Genomic DNA, 14,952 nt, shown 5'->3' on the forward strand with positions numbered 1-14,952 from the left:
CTCCAGGAGGTTTTGGGGAGATGCGGGGCCTCAGTTCCAGCCCTGTCCCTCTCCACAGCCCCAGAGCCACCTGCTGAGCCTTAAAGCTGAGCAAAGCCTCTGGGGACATTTCTCACCACAGCAGTGGGAGGAGGAGCCGCAGATCAGCTCCTTGCCTCCTCCCTGGGGATTTGGCTGAGCACGAGGGGGAAAAGCCCCCATTTCCCTGGCTGTTGGGGCTGTAGGATCCCACTGACAGCTCAACAGGAACACCTGAGCCCTGGGGACAGGAGCTGCGCTCCAGTGCTGGGGACAGCACTGGGGACTGCTGTCCCCACTTGGACCTGCCCCAGGCGCACTGGGATGCGCTGGTCCTGCCCAGAGGGACAGAGGGCTGCTGAGCATCCCCTGCCCCGGGCTCCGGGCTCTGTGACAGCACGGGCACGAGGCACTTTGGAGCTGCTCGGGCTCCAGCTGTGCCCTGCCAGAAGGAAAACCAGCGTGGGGCTGGCCGGAAAGGTGCTGGGAGCTTCTGGCACTTGCTCTGCTGCCACCACCCCCTGGGACATGTGGGAGCACCGGGTGCCCAGCGGCAGGGCACCCACGGGACCTGACGCATCTGTGGGTTTGTGTAAAACAGCATCCACTCCTCCTCGCTGCCCTGGTGGGGGCTGAGGACCCCAACCCCTCCCGGCAGGGGCTCGTTTGACAGACAGCCCTTCTCCAGCCTGCCAAGAGCCGTCCCCTCCCTCCCTGCCTGCTCAGCACGCAGCCATCCCCAACTCCAGGCAAACCTTGCTGCCAGCTCCGCTCCCGCTGGGCCGTGTCCCCCCGTGCCCCCCGCCTCCATCCGCGGCGCCGGGAGGAGCTCAGCACCCCTCCCTGCCCGCCATCGCTCCCTCTTCTCTCCCTCCCTGCCTCCGGAGAGGCCGTCTGGTCTGCGGAGCCAGAGAACAAGTGTCAGAGCGGGGAGCGCATAGCAACAGGATTGTGGGATGAAGAAGATTCGGCAGCAGCATCTCCGCAAGGTGAGAGCCGCTCTCGGGGCTCGGGGAGCGCGGGCACCCACGGGTGCACGGCTGGGAGGCTCGGCCCTGGCACCCTCACAAAGGGGGAGGACGGGGGGGCACCCCGAGATGGGTGGGGGTCGCTTTGTCAGGACCTGTTGCCCGCTCGGAGGGATGCTTCTCCCACCCCTGCCCTGCCTGCAGGTGCTGCTGGAGGTGATTCACGGCCAGGCTGCCCTTGGGGGGCTGCGGGTGGGTGCTCAGCACCAGCTCCCCGTGGTGCTGCTCCTGGGGATGCTGCTCCTGACAGCCTGGGGCTGCCCGGGCGTGGGGAGGTTGGGGGTGCTCGGGAGGGTTTGGGGTTTCTCCCCCTCCATGGGGTGAGTACACGGGGCTGGGCAGTGCCTCTCCCACCCGCAGCTGGGATCGCCTCCTCCTCCGCAGGGTTTAGAGGGGTCAGGGTGGTGCTGGACACTGAACTCCCCTTGTGCCCGTTGTGGGCTGGCAGAGCTAGAAATCCTGCTGGGAACCCTTTTTAAAGCCCAGCTTTCAGGCTTCCCCCACGCCAGGCTCTGCCTCCACTGGATCTTTGCTCGGTGGGCCCCCATCTGCCCCTGCACCAGGGGCCGAGCCCCTCCTTGTCCCCAGGTCCCGTGTGGGGACACGCTGCCGCTGCTGGTGGGTCCATGCTGCCTGGAGCATCCTGGGCACCCCGAGTGCCACAAGCCCCTTGGGCTCTGCCTTTCCCCTCTTTGCTCTGCCAGCCCATGCCTGCTGAAGGCAAAGTGAGGAGGACTCCAACCTGTGCCCAGCCTTCAGCCGGAAGGACGAAAACCCAGCAGAGTTGTGTCCCTGCCAGGAAATTCCTAGGGTGCTGGGACCAGCACTGGCCTGGTGCAAGCCAGCAGCTGTTTGACGGCCCTGGCAGCCTCAGGCTGCCTACCTGTCCCCAGTGCTCTTTGGAGGCAGCTCTTTCCTCTCCTCTTTCCTACAAATTGCTTATTCAGGTCACTTGGCGACTGCAAGATCCATTAAAAGTTCTCTTCGCCCCTTCAAAAGGTTTTCTGAGACACTTGAAAGGATTCCTCTGCCGCTGGTGATCCTGTTTAACATTTTTGCAGGAATTCATTTAGTCCCGCAGCGATCAGCTGGAACGAGAAGCAGATGTCTCGAGTTATTTCCCCCATCGGTGGTGCTGCTCAGGGCCCTGCTGCCCCTCACTCCCCAAACCCCCTCTTGCTGACAGCGGGCGGGGGTCTCTCATCCCACCACCACCGGGCACTGCAGGACGCCGTGTCCAACCTGGGCAGGGGCTTCCTGAGCTGACGGAGCTGTTAGCACATCCCCAGGACCCCCGCAGCCCCCTTCTCCCTCTCGCCAGTGTCTGCATCCCACCTGTGAGCCGGGAGTTTCAAGCCTCACCAGACATCTTCAGGGCACATGGAGATTCCTCCTTAACAGAGATCCTTCTCAGGCCCTAAGGATGCCGTGCTTGTTTTTGCATAACAGTATTTCCAGAAGAGCCGAGTGGATGCTTTTTTTAAGCGAGTGCTTGTTTGCTTTGAGGGTTATTTGGTGAGGGTGGGGGACAGGGCAGGAGCCGGGCTTTGGGCTGCCCCGTCCCAGCTGGGAGCAGCACCCGAGCCTCTGCCCCCTGACGGGGTGCTGCGGGGACCGGGGGGCACCCAGTGGGTGTCACCGGAGCTGTGCATGCTCCCCGTGCTCCAGGCATCCTGCAATGAGTTTGTTTCAGCCTCAGCCATCTGTGGCCACCGACAACAAGGCTTGCTCTCTCTCCTGGCTTGCACCGTGACCCCGGAGCTGGGGCAAGCAGGGCTAGCACAGCCCCCCAGGGCTCTTCCCACTGCACACACTCAGATTTACTGCACTTCCTAAGCGATTCTGCATCCGAATTAATTTTTTTCTGTGGCTTTTATTTTTGTTCTTAAAGAGATTAACAAGCATCTCTAACTAACCCGAAGTGACTCACGCGTTACAGACACGCTGTGCTCGCACGGAGCCGCAGGGGAGAAATCTGCCTTCGGGTGGCATCTCTCCCAGCTCGGCGCCGTGGTTCACGCGCAGAACGCTGAGCGAGCCGCGGACAAAACAGCCCCACGGTGCCAAGTACGAGTTTAGGCAAAATACGATGAAAAACCAACCCGAATCTGGCTGGCTTTCTAGATCCAGCCCTGTGCCAGCTGAGTTTTGTAGAGGTTTCAGTAAATCGGTTTGCGGATAATAATTAACACGGGGAAATTTCCTCGTGGAAGCCAGCTCTGATCCTCCTCGAGGCTCAAGCGCTTCTTCTCCGCGGTGACCTTTGCTTCGCCGGCTTCCCTGGGAGCATCTCCTGGCGGATGAAGGGAAGTGGTGCCGTGCTGGGGGAGGACGCTGTTGCCAAGGGAACTGTTGGTCCCCGTCTGTTTGTAGCCGCGAGACGGGAGCGTGGTCTGAAAGATGGCACCGTGGAAAGCGCTAGAGCATCAGAAGGAAAATCCCCGTTAGGACAGAGGCTGAAAGGGAGCACTGAGCCTAAAAAATAGGCCTGAAATCGAGGCACTGCGTGAGGTTTCCACCTGAATCAGCACGGCGTGCAGCTCTCTGTTAGTTGGGACAGAGATGGGCTGGAATCCTTAAATTCCACATTGTGCAATTTATTTTAACTCATGTTAATAGACCAGGTTTTAGGGACGGAGGGGATCTGGCCACCCCTGCCACCCCTCTGCCTGCCTGGCAGGGACCTCAGGGTGAAAGCAGGGCTCAGCAGCTGGCGCGTCCAGGAGGATGCTGCAGGGCCGTTTGTCCATCTCGGACACAGGTCTCTGCAGGTGCTGGGCTAATTAGCAGCACGGCCGCGTTTTGGGGGAGTAGCTAAGTCGGAGAGCCCCGTTAAACCGCTGCAGGAGGGCTGCCAGGTGGCAGGGAGGTTTCGTAGCTCCATTATTATATCTGGGTTGTGGTTTCACTTTTCAGCCTGTGTTTCTGAAGCTTTTCCTCTGGCCCTTGCCCTGTGTCGGTGGCATCCAGCAGGGATGGGCGTTTAGGGGCGGCTTCTGCAGCTGGGGTTGGGTTTTGGTGTGAGGCCCGTGCTCGGGCTGAGCATTTCAGGCTGGCTTTGGGAAGTTTCCTGGCTCCTCCTGCCCCTCGAGGGGTCTGCGAGCGGTGCTGGGGGGAGCACGAAGCCATCATCGCCATCGGCAGCTCCTGTCTCCATGGGAACCGGCAGCAGCATCCTGCGGGCTGGCCGGAGAGCAGCAGGAGGAAGAGGAGGAGGAGGAGGAGGAGGAGGAGGAGGAGGAGGAGGAGGAAGGCGATGTGCCACCTCGCCCTGTCTCTGTGGCAGGAAGCGCGCTGGGCTCTGCTCCCCAGCCAGCGCTCATCCCCCAGGGGACAGAGGTCTGCGTGCAGGGGGACCCACAGCTCCTGGCTGACCCCTGCAAATCCACGCCCCTGTCCCTCAGCCTCATCCCATGGGCTCACTCCCTAGAGATGTTTGACCTCAGGGACATGGAGACGGCTGCTTTTTCCCACTGGGACCCCAGAAGAATGGGGACGCTCCCAGACAGGCATCCTTCTGCCCTGGCCCTCGTGTCCTTTTGGCAAGGACCCTGGTGTCCTTTTGCTTCATGGAAACTGCACCCAAGGGACCTCCTGGCAGGGGTCAGCCACATGCAGTGACACAGGGACACGACCCTCATCCCACCCGTTTGCTCTTCCCACACGCACAGACCCCAGGGAGCCCTCCCGGGGAGCCCACCCGTGCCGTAGGACCTGCACCTGAGGCAGCCAGAGGGAGGTTTGGGGTTACCCAGCTTTACCTCTTCCCTCCACCCCCGGGTGCCCTCTGCCATGCCCTGCACCCTCTCTCGCCCAGCCGGTGACACCAGAGCTCCTGGTGAGCCCCAGCAGCCAGGACGGGGACCTGGGCTCCGAGTGCCCCGAGGACAGAGGGAACTGGACGGGCCGGCTGGATTTCCTCCTCTCCTGCATCGGGTACTGCGTGGGGCTCGGCAACGTCTGGAGGTTCCCCTACAGGGCTTACACCAATGGAGGAGGTACCGCTCATCCTTCTGGCCGCGTCTCCCCCTCGCTGGGCTGGGCTGGTGGGACGTGTCCCCGAATGGACCCCCCCCTTCCCCACCTCGGGGCTGGGAAGCAGTGCTGGCTGCTGCGTGCCGAAGCAGGGAGGACACCAGGTGTTGCTTCCAGCCACCTCCTCCCGCCCCTAAGCGTGCTGCAGGGCTGTAGGGTCAGCCTGCACGCAGGTGTGGATGGGGCTCACCTGCAAGTTGCTGCATCGTGGCACGGAGACGTCCCCAGAGCTCCGTGCTGCATGTGAGCGTCCACCAGCTGAGCATCCCATTTGGTTCTGGTGTCTTCTCCTGGTGTCCTGCAGGACCCAAAGGGCCCAGCAAACACTTCCCAGGCACCGAGGGAGGGGAAGGAGCCCTTTGCAATGCAAGAACCCAGCAGCGACGGCACAAAGTGCCTAGATAATTGAACAGTTCCCAGAGCAGCCGCTTGTCACTTGCAATAATAACTGGAGGATTTCACGGCGGTTGTGAAAGATCCAAGGAGGAAAAAGTGTCTGTGTGTGGGGGGAAAGCGAGGCAAGGCGTGATCGCAGCCCCTTCCCCTGCACCAAGGGCAGGTTGCCCTGGGGATGTGGGGCTGGGGTGGGCGATGGTGCGGGGGGCTGCGTGCTGCCCCTTGCTGCCCCGTTAATATTCCTCCTGAGGAAGGCAGTGGGGGGTTGTGGCGAGAACATTTTCCTTCCAATGACGGGCTTTAGGTGTTGGCCCTGCGTTAATTTTAGGGCTGGTTTTTTTTTTCGCTTCTCGCAGGAGCTTTCCTGGTTCCTTACTTCATCATGCTGGCCATCTGCGGGATCCCCATCTTCTTCATGGAGCTGTCGCTCGGGCAGTTCTCCAGCCTGGGGCCACTCGCTGTCTGGAAGATAAGCCCTCTCTTTAAAGGTGCGTGAGCGAAACCCAGAGCCTCTGCCGTGCTCCTACACGAGCCGCTCGATGAGGACGTGGACCAGCAGTGTCGTTCCCCAAATCCTCAAAGCTCCCGTTAGCATCAGAGGTTAAATCCTGGGGGAAGGTGGAGCAGGCTGGACTTCTGGGTTGGTCATTGCAGTAGGTGCCAGTTATGTGTAAGATCTTCCAGTCTGCAGAGGCTCTGGATATGATGAGCAGCTCTAGAAATTATACGAGAGCAATTAAACCAGACAGTGTGCAAAATACAGCATCAAAGCTAAGCAGTGGCTGTTAAAGACAAAGGTAAGAGTAAAACATTCAAAAAAAAGGTCAGCTCCAATATTTTTACTCCCAACACAGAGCTGGAGTAAAACCCTGTGTATAACACAACGGGTCATCAATTCGTGCGCATTCAGGGGCATTCAGGGGTTCCCCCAGGAGGGGAACCTCTGGCCTGGAGCTGGTTAACCACCGGGCTGCTGAAACTCAGCGTGCGCCCCTGGTTGTGGAAGTGCTCCGACGCGGAGAGACGGCTCACTCCTTCTTTACCCTCTCCTTCCTCCAGGCGTTGGCATGGGCACGATCCTCATCGTCTCCCTGGTGGCCATTTACTACAATATGATCATTGCTTACGTTCTCTTCTACCTCTTTGCATCCCTCACAAGCGACTTGCCCTGGCAGCACTGCGGCAACTGGTGGAACACCGACCTGTGCCTGGACCACCACGTCATCAAGGCGGGGAACGCCACCTTCCCCGTCAACACCTCCAACACCGTCAGCCCCAGCGAGGAGTACTGGAGGTACAGAGCCTGACCCCATGTGGGGACGGGGTGGGCATCCCTCCGGGGACAGCATGGGGACAGGGTGGGGGCGAAGGGGCTGTGCTGAGCATCTCGTGGGCACCCACGCTTGTGGGCGCAGCGATGGGGTCCCTCTGTCATCGTTCGGTGATATCCCAGCTTAATCATCAGGATCACGTCTCTGGCATGCGGGGGTTGTCCGTGATCTAGCGCTGCTTTGCTGGCCTGGAGCTGTGCTAGAAGGAAATGCATCCCGTGGTCAGACTGGCTGGGATTTGCTCTCAACCAGTTTTCCCCTCCGGGCTGTTCAGCACATGGAGGAGAAGTCCTGCTGAGTGCTCCCCTTCTCCCTGGCACGTCGCTGCCAGCTCCTTGTTGCTCTCTCACTGCTGATGTTGCTGGCATGGCCATTGTTTGCAGCAGAGGGGGTCTCTGGCAGTCGGTGGGGGTGCCGTGGCCGCTCACCTGCGGCTCTCCTTTCGCCCTAGCCGCTATGTTCTGCACATCCAAGGGAGCTCCGGGATCGGGGATCCCGGGAGGATCCGCTGGAACCTGTGTCTGTGCCTGCTCCTTTCGTGGACCATCGTGTACCTGTGCATCTTAAAGGGAGTCAAGTCCTCCGGCAAGGTAAGGGCAGGCTGGTCCCTTTGGGGATCTACAGCGATGCCCACCTGCGTCTGCATCTCCCTGTGCACCTGGGGGAGTGAGACCCGTGAGCGACGCTAGCAGGACACAGCCTGCTTTGGGCATGGCTTGCACACCCAGACACTGGTGCTGCTGGCCCTGCTGCACCCCGAGGACCCCGGCACTGCAGAGGGGTGCTGGGTGCTGGGGCGTCCCGTCCCGGGATGGGGTCACAGGGGATGAGGTGTGCTGCGTGCTGCCCCCAGCTCCCCAGCTGCCTCTGCGCTCCCGCAGGTCGTGTACTTCACCGCCACCTTCCCGTACCTCATCCTGGTGATGCTGCTCATTCGTGGCGTGACGCTGGAGGGGGCCTGGAAGGGGATCCGCTTTTACCTCACGCCCCAGTTTGACCACTTGCTGTCTTCCAAGGTGAGCAGGATTTTGTGCAGTTTGCCCAAGACACAGAGCCAAACCTGCCACCTCCGGCACGCAGCAGAGGCAGGTCCCTCACTCGGGTGGCTTTTCTGCTACCCGCTGACCAAAGTCCTCAGGGGGCTTCCCAAACCCTGCTCTGCTCAGCTCCGTTTCCCCCCCCCAGGTGTGGATTGAGGCAGCCCTGCAGATTTTCTACTCCCTTGGGGTAGGCTTTGGGGGCCTGCTCACCTTCGCCTCGTACAACACCTTCCATCAGAACATCTACAGGTGGGAGCCAGATACGCTCTGCTAAAAATCGTGGGTGGGGAGCCTCCAAAGCCTCAGCTGGTGGGTTTAAGGGCAGGGTTCAAGGGGAGCAGAAGCTGCACAGGGTCATGCTGCAGCGCTCCTTGCCCGAGCACCTGGCAGACACCGGGCAGCTCACCCAGGCTGCGGGGGGATGAGAGGGTTTGGTGGAAGAAAAATCTCCTAAACATCAAGACTCAGCACCTGGTGCGGGAGTTTTGGGCTGCGGGTGCTGGTGGCTGGGGGCGCGTGAGGCTGCAGCTCTGCCTGCTGGTCCTGTCCCCAGCGCCACTGGCAGAGAGGGGACCTTGGGTGCTGGGCTAGTCTCCTCCCCTGGGGAAAGCAAGCCTGGTAGGAGCCCCACGACGCGACCCATGTCATTAGACACAGGTCCTGCTTCCCTGGGAAGTACCACCCCGGTGTGGGCTGGGGTGGGACAGGTTCAGAGCATCTGCTTTCTCCTCCCTAGGGACACCTTCATAGTCACCCTGGGCAACGCCATCACCAGCATCCTGGCGGGGTTTGCCATCTTCTCCGTTTTGGGATACATGTCCCAGGAGCTCGGGGTCCCTGTCAACCAAGTGGCCAAAGCAGGTGAGGCCGAAGAAGAGCCTTCCTCCCTCACCCTCTGCCTGGGGCAGCTGGGGCTGGGAAGGGGAGGTGCGGGGCAGCTCCTCCATTTCCATCTCCATCTTCTATCCTGCACCTCCAGCTGCCAGAGCAAATACCTGGGATGGGAAACTCCTTCTCTGCCTGTGTTTCCCTCCTGGGCTGCCTTCCTGGAGAAGCCGCAGGCTCCCAGTGCCCTGCCATGCCTGGGGTTTCGGGTTGGTTCCCGACAAACCCATTTCACCCTGCTGCCCTTTGCCTCCCCTAGGTCCTGGGCTGGCTTTTGTGGTGTACCCCCAGGCCATGACGATGCTCCCCCTGTCTCCGTTCTGGTCCTTCCTCTTCTTCTTCATGCTGCTAACCTTGGGCCTGGACAGCCAGGTGAGAGCAGAGCCCGCCGAGCCAGCGGTGGCACCAGGCAGCCCTGGGGGGGGGGCTCAGGGGACCCTCTTGTCCCTTCCGTGCAGTTTGCCTTCATGGAGACCATCGTGACGGCAGTGACAGACGAATTTCCCTACTACCTGCGGCCAAAGAAAGCTTCTTTCTCGGCTGTCATCTGCATTGCCCTCTTCCTGATGGGGCTGATCCTCACAACAGAGGTGAGGCATGGGGATGGGTACATCAGGGACTGATGAGGGGCTCGTTTTAGGGAATGCTTAGGGCAGCAGCCAAGTTTGCAGAGACACAGGTGTTGACACTAGCTAATAAGGTGGGAGAGAGATGACTGGTGAGCCTGGGCTCCCTGGGGATGTGAGGTCCCCCAGAGGGTAGCACAGCACAATTCTTGCCCCTGCACCAACCCCAGAAGAGGAGTGGTGTCTCCTGAGGGTACCTGATTGCTGTATTCCCCAGTGCCCACGGGGGGCACAGCAGACAGGTGCCCCACAACAGGAGGATGTGGGTTTATGGGGACGCTGGTCCTGGTGATGCCAGCCACCAGTGCTTTGTTCCACAGGGCGGGATGTACTGGCTGGTCCTACTGGATGACTACAGCGCTGGCTTTGGGCTCATGGTGGTGGTGATCGCTACCTGCCTGGTGGTGACACGTGTCTATGGTACGGGGTCTGTCCCCAGGGGGGCACAGGGAACGGCGGGCTGTCTGCCAGCCTGCTGCAGGCACCTGGCTTTGGGGCAGAGACAGCAGCCGCTGAGCCCTTGTCCCTCTCCTTCCCCCAGGCATAAAGAGGTTCTGCCGAGACATCCACATGATGCTGGGCTTCAAACCGGGGCCCTACTTCAGGGCGTGCTGGATGGTCCTGTCCCCGGCCACAATGATGGTAACCGCTGGGCTCGTGGTGCTGGATGGTGCCAGCATCCCCGGGTGACCTCCCCTTGTGCCAGGTCGCTCTGCTGGCCTCTTCTGCTGGTCTCTGCCTGGCCCGGGGACCATCCTGCTCCTGCTGGGAGGTCTCCACGGGTTTGAGACCTCCCGAGGGCTCCGGGCTGACTTTGCCTCCCTGCCGCCCTGCAGGCGCTGCTGGTGTACAACATCATCAAGTACCAGCCCTCTGAGTACGGCGCCTACCGCTTCCCCGCCTGGGCCGAGGCCTTGGGCATCCTCATGGGGCTCTTCTCCTGCCTGATGATTCCCGCGGGCATGCTGGTGGCCGTGCTCCGAGAAGAAGGGACGCTGTGGGAGGTAGGAGACCCCGAAACACCCCAGAAATGTGCGGGGGTGATCCCGAGCCCCTGCCTAGCCTGGGGTCTCTGGCGGTTTGCTGCCTGTGGGGTGCAAAGCATGGGGTCGCTTGTGTGGGGTGGGCACGGGCGTGAGGGACTTTGTTTTGGAGGAGCAAAGGGAGAGCAAGGAGGCAGCAGTATGGGGGGCACCCCAGGCACCTTGGGGGGTGTTCCTCTGCTGAAAGATTTTATCCAGGGATGAGCTGTGGAGCTGCTGGCTGCTTGCAGCCTTCCCAGCTCAGCTTTGCTTCGCTGCTCTCCCCGGGCTGCTCCCCGCAGTGCCGCAGAGCTTGCTGCCCTCCCCAGGTTGCAGCCCTCCCAGGCAGGAGCCGGGGCACGGTGACACGGCCAGGAGCCACCTAGCTGGATGCTGTCCCCTCACCTAGGGGACTCTAACCCCACATCACGGGGCTGATAACCCCCAGCCCCTACAAACCCTCCACAACACCCCCACAGACCAGATCACCTCCCCAAACCACGGCAGGGCACCGATACTGAGCTGCCTTCCCCAAAAAACCCATCCCACCCGCACCGGGCGCTCTGCCCATCCCCTGGGAGGGATGGAGGTGACAGCGGGGAGCACGGTGCCGTGCGCCCTGCTCCCTCTGCCCGTCCCCTCGCAGCGCTTCCAGCAAGCCAGCCGCCCCGCCATGGACTGGGGCCCGTCGCTGGAGGAGAACCGCACCGGCGCCTACGTGGCCAGCCTGGCCGGCAGCCAGTCCCCCAAGCCGCTGATGGTCCACATGCGCAAGTACGGGGGCATCACCAGCTACGAGAACACGGCCGTCGAGGTGGACCGGGAGATCGAGGAGGAGGAGGAGGAGTCCATGATGTGAGGGGACCCCCCACGGGATGCGGGGCTCGCCCCCCCGCTTTGCACTGGTTGCACTTCGGCACTTCAGGCCGGCTCGGGGCAGCGGGGGGCTTTGGGGAGCTGCTGCCCCTGTTGGCCCCCCTGCCACCACCCCGGCCCCCCCAAGGTGTTAGTGTCAGTGTCGCGAGCTGTGTAACGAGTCCGTGCGTTCGTGTGATGGTATCCGTGCAAGCGGCCAGGCTGCCCCCATGCCCCCGGCCCCACCGCGGGCTCCTGCCCGGCGCCTGGGTGCAGGGATGCTGGATGCAGGGGCAGCAGCCCGCTGAGTTTGTCCGTTCTCTGCTAACTCGTATTTAACTCCAGTACCCCAAGAACTAAGGTGTAGGAAAGGATTTTAGTATCCTCCATGCCCTGAGGAAGGCGTGTGTCTGTGCGCTCAGAGGTACTCCAGCAAAACTGGGGCGCATCGGTGTCCTGCTGTTGAAACCTGACCTAATAAATGAGCAGTCAAAAAAGAGTAAGAACTGAAAAAATGCTTCGTAAACAAATGGGCTGGGGATATTCTGAGCTTGTAGGTCCCCATGGCGGCAGGGCTGGGGCAAGCTGAAGGATGGGAAGAGGCTGAGTGACCCCTTCCCTACAGACACAGGAGATCATGGACAGGTCTCAGCTGACCCCAGTGCCAAAGGAGGACCCATGTCCATCCACAGGGGGTATCCAAGGGCTGTCCCCAGCCCTGGGTGCTGCTCGGGGCAGGGGGAAGCTGCTGTAGCTCCTCTGCTGCCCAGGGGAAGGTGAAGGACTAGGTTTTGTTGCCCAGGTGGGATTTTGGGGTAGCTGCTGATCTGAAGGGTGCTGGAGAGCTCGGGAATGCTCAGCCCTGATGCTGCCAGTCCCCATCACCCTGCTGCTGTGTGCGCCTTCCCCGTGTGCCATCAATTCTCCATTAAAAAGCAGTGTGTGACACAGCCTGTGCGTTATTTGGGGGCAGGAGGCGGGCAGAGTGCACGTGCTGCCTCCCCCAGGGTGCCTCCTGCCAGGGAGAGGAGCTCACACGGGAGCAGGAAGGGCACAACCAGGGGGGCTGCCAGGCATGGGGGGCACAGACCCCCAGGGCTTTGTCCTGCATGTCGCCATCCTGGGCAGGTAAGAGCCAAAACCCAGGATAAACAGAAAAAAAAAGGGGGGGGGGATTCTGCTGGGATTATGCCCTGATGCTCTGGGTTACTAACTCCGGGAGGAACCCTGGCACGAGGCTTCTCCAGCAGGGCTGTGTCACCATGTCACCCACGCAGAGCCACCCACATCCCCATGCTGGGGATGCTGAGCACACCCCGGAGCCCCTCCTGGCTGGTTCTGATCCTATTTTTCCCCCTCGGATCCCTTCTCTGGGCCTGGGGAGCTCTGGCAGCGCGACCGTGCCGCAAAGCACCTCCGCTAGTCCCCGGGTTAATGATTAGAGGCCGGCCATAAAAGCATCGCCGAAGGAAAGTTCAGGCTGTGGCGGCTGGGGAGTGGGGAGGGCCTGCCATAAACATTTATGGCCCCAATGAATCCCTCGCTCTAACCTTGACACTATTTACAGAGCGGGAGGCCTCGGCAGGTCACGGTGCTGCCCAGCCATCGCCGTGGGTGCTGCATGCGGAGCCCGGGCTGGGGGGCACGGGTGGGGGTCTGCAGGGTGTGATGGAGCAGGGGATGGGTGTTTCGTGGTGTCACAACGTGCCGCAGGCACCAGATGAGGCTGACACCCTCACACAGTATGGATATGGAGGCTCCTTGAGCTGAGCACCCTGCTCTGGCCTCTGCACGGCTCCAGCCTGGTTTCCTTCCCCCTATGGTGTCCCCACTCCCCAAATCACCCCTCCGCCGGCCTCCCCCTTGGTGGCCACCCCCGGACGGAGGCACAGCGGGAAGGATTGGGGCAGGGACACCTCCCCTGGCCCACACGGGACCCTCTCGTGCCCCGGGGGGGGTGGCAGGGAGCCCCCTGCCCTCTGCCCTGCCCTCCCTCTGCGGGCAGCGGAGGCCGCGTCCTCCGCAGCGGCCTTGTGCTGACACCTCGCGGGGCCGCGGCACCACTGCAGGCTGCAGGGCCGTGCCGAGCCGTGCCGAGCCGTGCCAACAAGCCGTGCCAACATGCCGAGCCGTGTCCTGGCAGCAGGGATGTTCCGGCTGCCTTCAGCCTCCACCCGAGGCTTGCTCCGGGCCTCGAGGCCTTCTAGGCCGGCAGCGCTGCCCCGGAGGGAGGCTGCGGGGCCAGGCGGGGCCGGGGCACTGCAGTGAGGGAGAACCACCCGTTTCCATGCTCAGAAGTCGTTAGCTATTTATTGCACTTGAACACCAAGAATAAAACCGACGATCGCCCTTCCCTCCCGCACCCGGCTGCCCCCCTCCTCCCCGCCGCCCTCCCCGCCTCCAGCATCCGAGCGGAGCAGTGAGCCTCCTGTTCACAGCCGCAGGTGCCGAAAAGAAAGGAAAAGGAAACAAAAAAAAAACCATCCCCACCCCGACACCGGCCCGCTGAACCCGACACACGCCGCTCGACGGATCGAGGGCGCTTGCAAAAAGACGAAGGCTTCAGCTGCAGCCACACGGCCCCCCAGGCACGAGGGGACGGGCGGCTGCACCTCCCCGGGGCCTGGGGTTTGTTACTTGACAAAGCCTGGTATACTCTGAATTATAATATATTATTATTATTTTTTGCAATCATCTTAAATAAATATTTCCATAGAGAATTCCTGTATGTATATTTATATTATATATATATTATATAAGAGAGACAGATCTCGTTTTTCTTTTTTTTCTTAAACCACTGTTAACATTTTCCCTGCTCGTCCAAAAAATGTTACAAAAGCCCTAAAATTGTGCAACAGTTAGAAGAAAGGGACAACAACCCAAAGAAGGAAGGAGCCGCTCCGTATAGCCCCCTCCACGCCCCCTCTCCCGCTCCCTGTCATCCCGCAGGAGGGAAGGATGCAGCCGAGGGGCAGGGAGCTGCTGGGTGGCCTCTGGGGACAAGTGACACCGGGGCCACCGTCCCCTCCTCTGATGTGCCCATGGTCTGCCCAAGTCTGGGTTTCCCGGTGTGGTGTGGAGGGGCTGGGACCTGCACCTTTGGGAACGGAGAGGGGCAAAGTTTGGGAGCAGGATGCTCGCCCCAAAAGAGCTCTGCAGGCCATGAGACGTCCCACGGTGGCCATAAAGGGTTAGCCCAGCTCCTGGGGTGGTCAGAGGAGATGGTTATGGGGTTTTCTGCTTGGTCCATGGGGCTCTCAGACATGACCTGGTCCTCCAGGGGAGGCGAGTGCAGCCAGCTCCAACCTGTGGGTCTCCATAGGGTCAGGAATTCATGGGGGCAAAGGGAGAGGAGGCAGGTTTGGGGTCTGGTGGATGGAGCATTTATTTGGGAAGGGGGAAGACAGCTCTGTGCCTGGCTCCACAGAGTGCTTGCTCACCTCCAGCAAAGAGCAGAGGCCCTGGAGCGGCCTCTCTCCTTCCAGCAAGACCTGAGAAATGAAGACGCTGCAGCTGGGCCTGGCGGTCAGGAAGGGAAAAGGGGCAGCTCCCAACCCTACCCACGGCTCTGGGAGCCTGAGACCGCCGTGGCAAGCACTCACACTGATAAATCCTATGGCCTGTGAGACAGCAAAGATGATTGTTTTGGAGGACTTCTGAATTTAGGTTGCCCCAGCTGGCCAGGCCCATCAGGCCGTGTGTACGAGGGAGATAAC

General features: G+C 61.2%; 1 protein-coding gene across 2 annotated transcripts; it reads left to right on the forward strand.

Annotated features, from left to right (window-relative positions):
- The first annotated feature begins 719 nt into the window (after positions 1-719).
- On the forward strand, positions 720-12,354 carry SLC6A7 (solute carrier family 6 member 7). Of its 2 annotated transcripts, none has more exons than XM_067005553.1 (14): positions 720-1,007; positions 4,864-5,044; positions 5,834-5,965; positions 6,537-6,771; positions 7,260-7,398; positions 7,690-7,824; positions 7,994-8,097; positions 8,585-8,709; positions 8,993-9,105; positions 9,192-9,323; positions 9,680-9,779; positions 9,901-10,001; positions 10,196-10,363; positions 11,028-12,354. In XM_067005553.1, the coding sequence occupies exons 1-14, from the start codon at positions 975-977 to the stop codon at positions 11,238-11,240; spliced, it is 1,911 nt and encodes a 636-aa protein (XP_066861654.1). In that variant the 5' UTR covers positions 720-974; the 3' UTR covers positions 11,241-12,354. The 2 variants fall into 2 exon arrangements, with proteins under 2 accessions (XP_066861654.1, XP_066861655.1); XM_067005554.1 differs by lacking the exon at positions 720-1,007 and adding an exon at positions 3,460-3,592.
- Positions 12,355-14,952: the final 2,598 nt, after the last annotated feature.

Source organism: Anser cygnoides, chromosome 14 (assembly GCF_040182565.1).
Source record: "Anser cygnoides isolate HZ-2024a breed goose chromosome 14, Taihu_goose_T2T_genome, whole genome shotgun sequence".
Classification (NCBI taxonomy): Eukaryota; Metazoa; Chordata; class Aves; order Anseriformes; family Anatidae; genus Anser; species Anser cygnoides.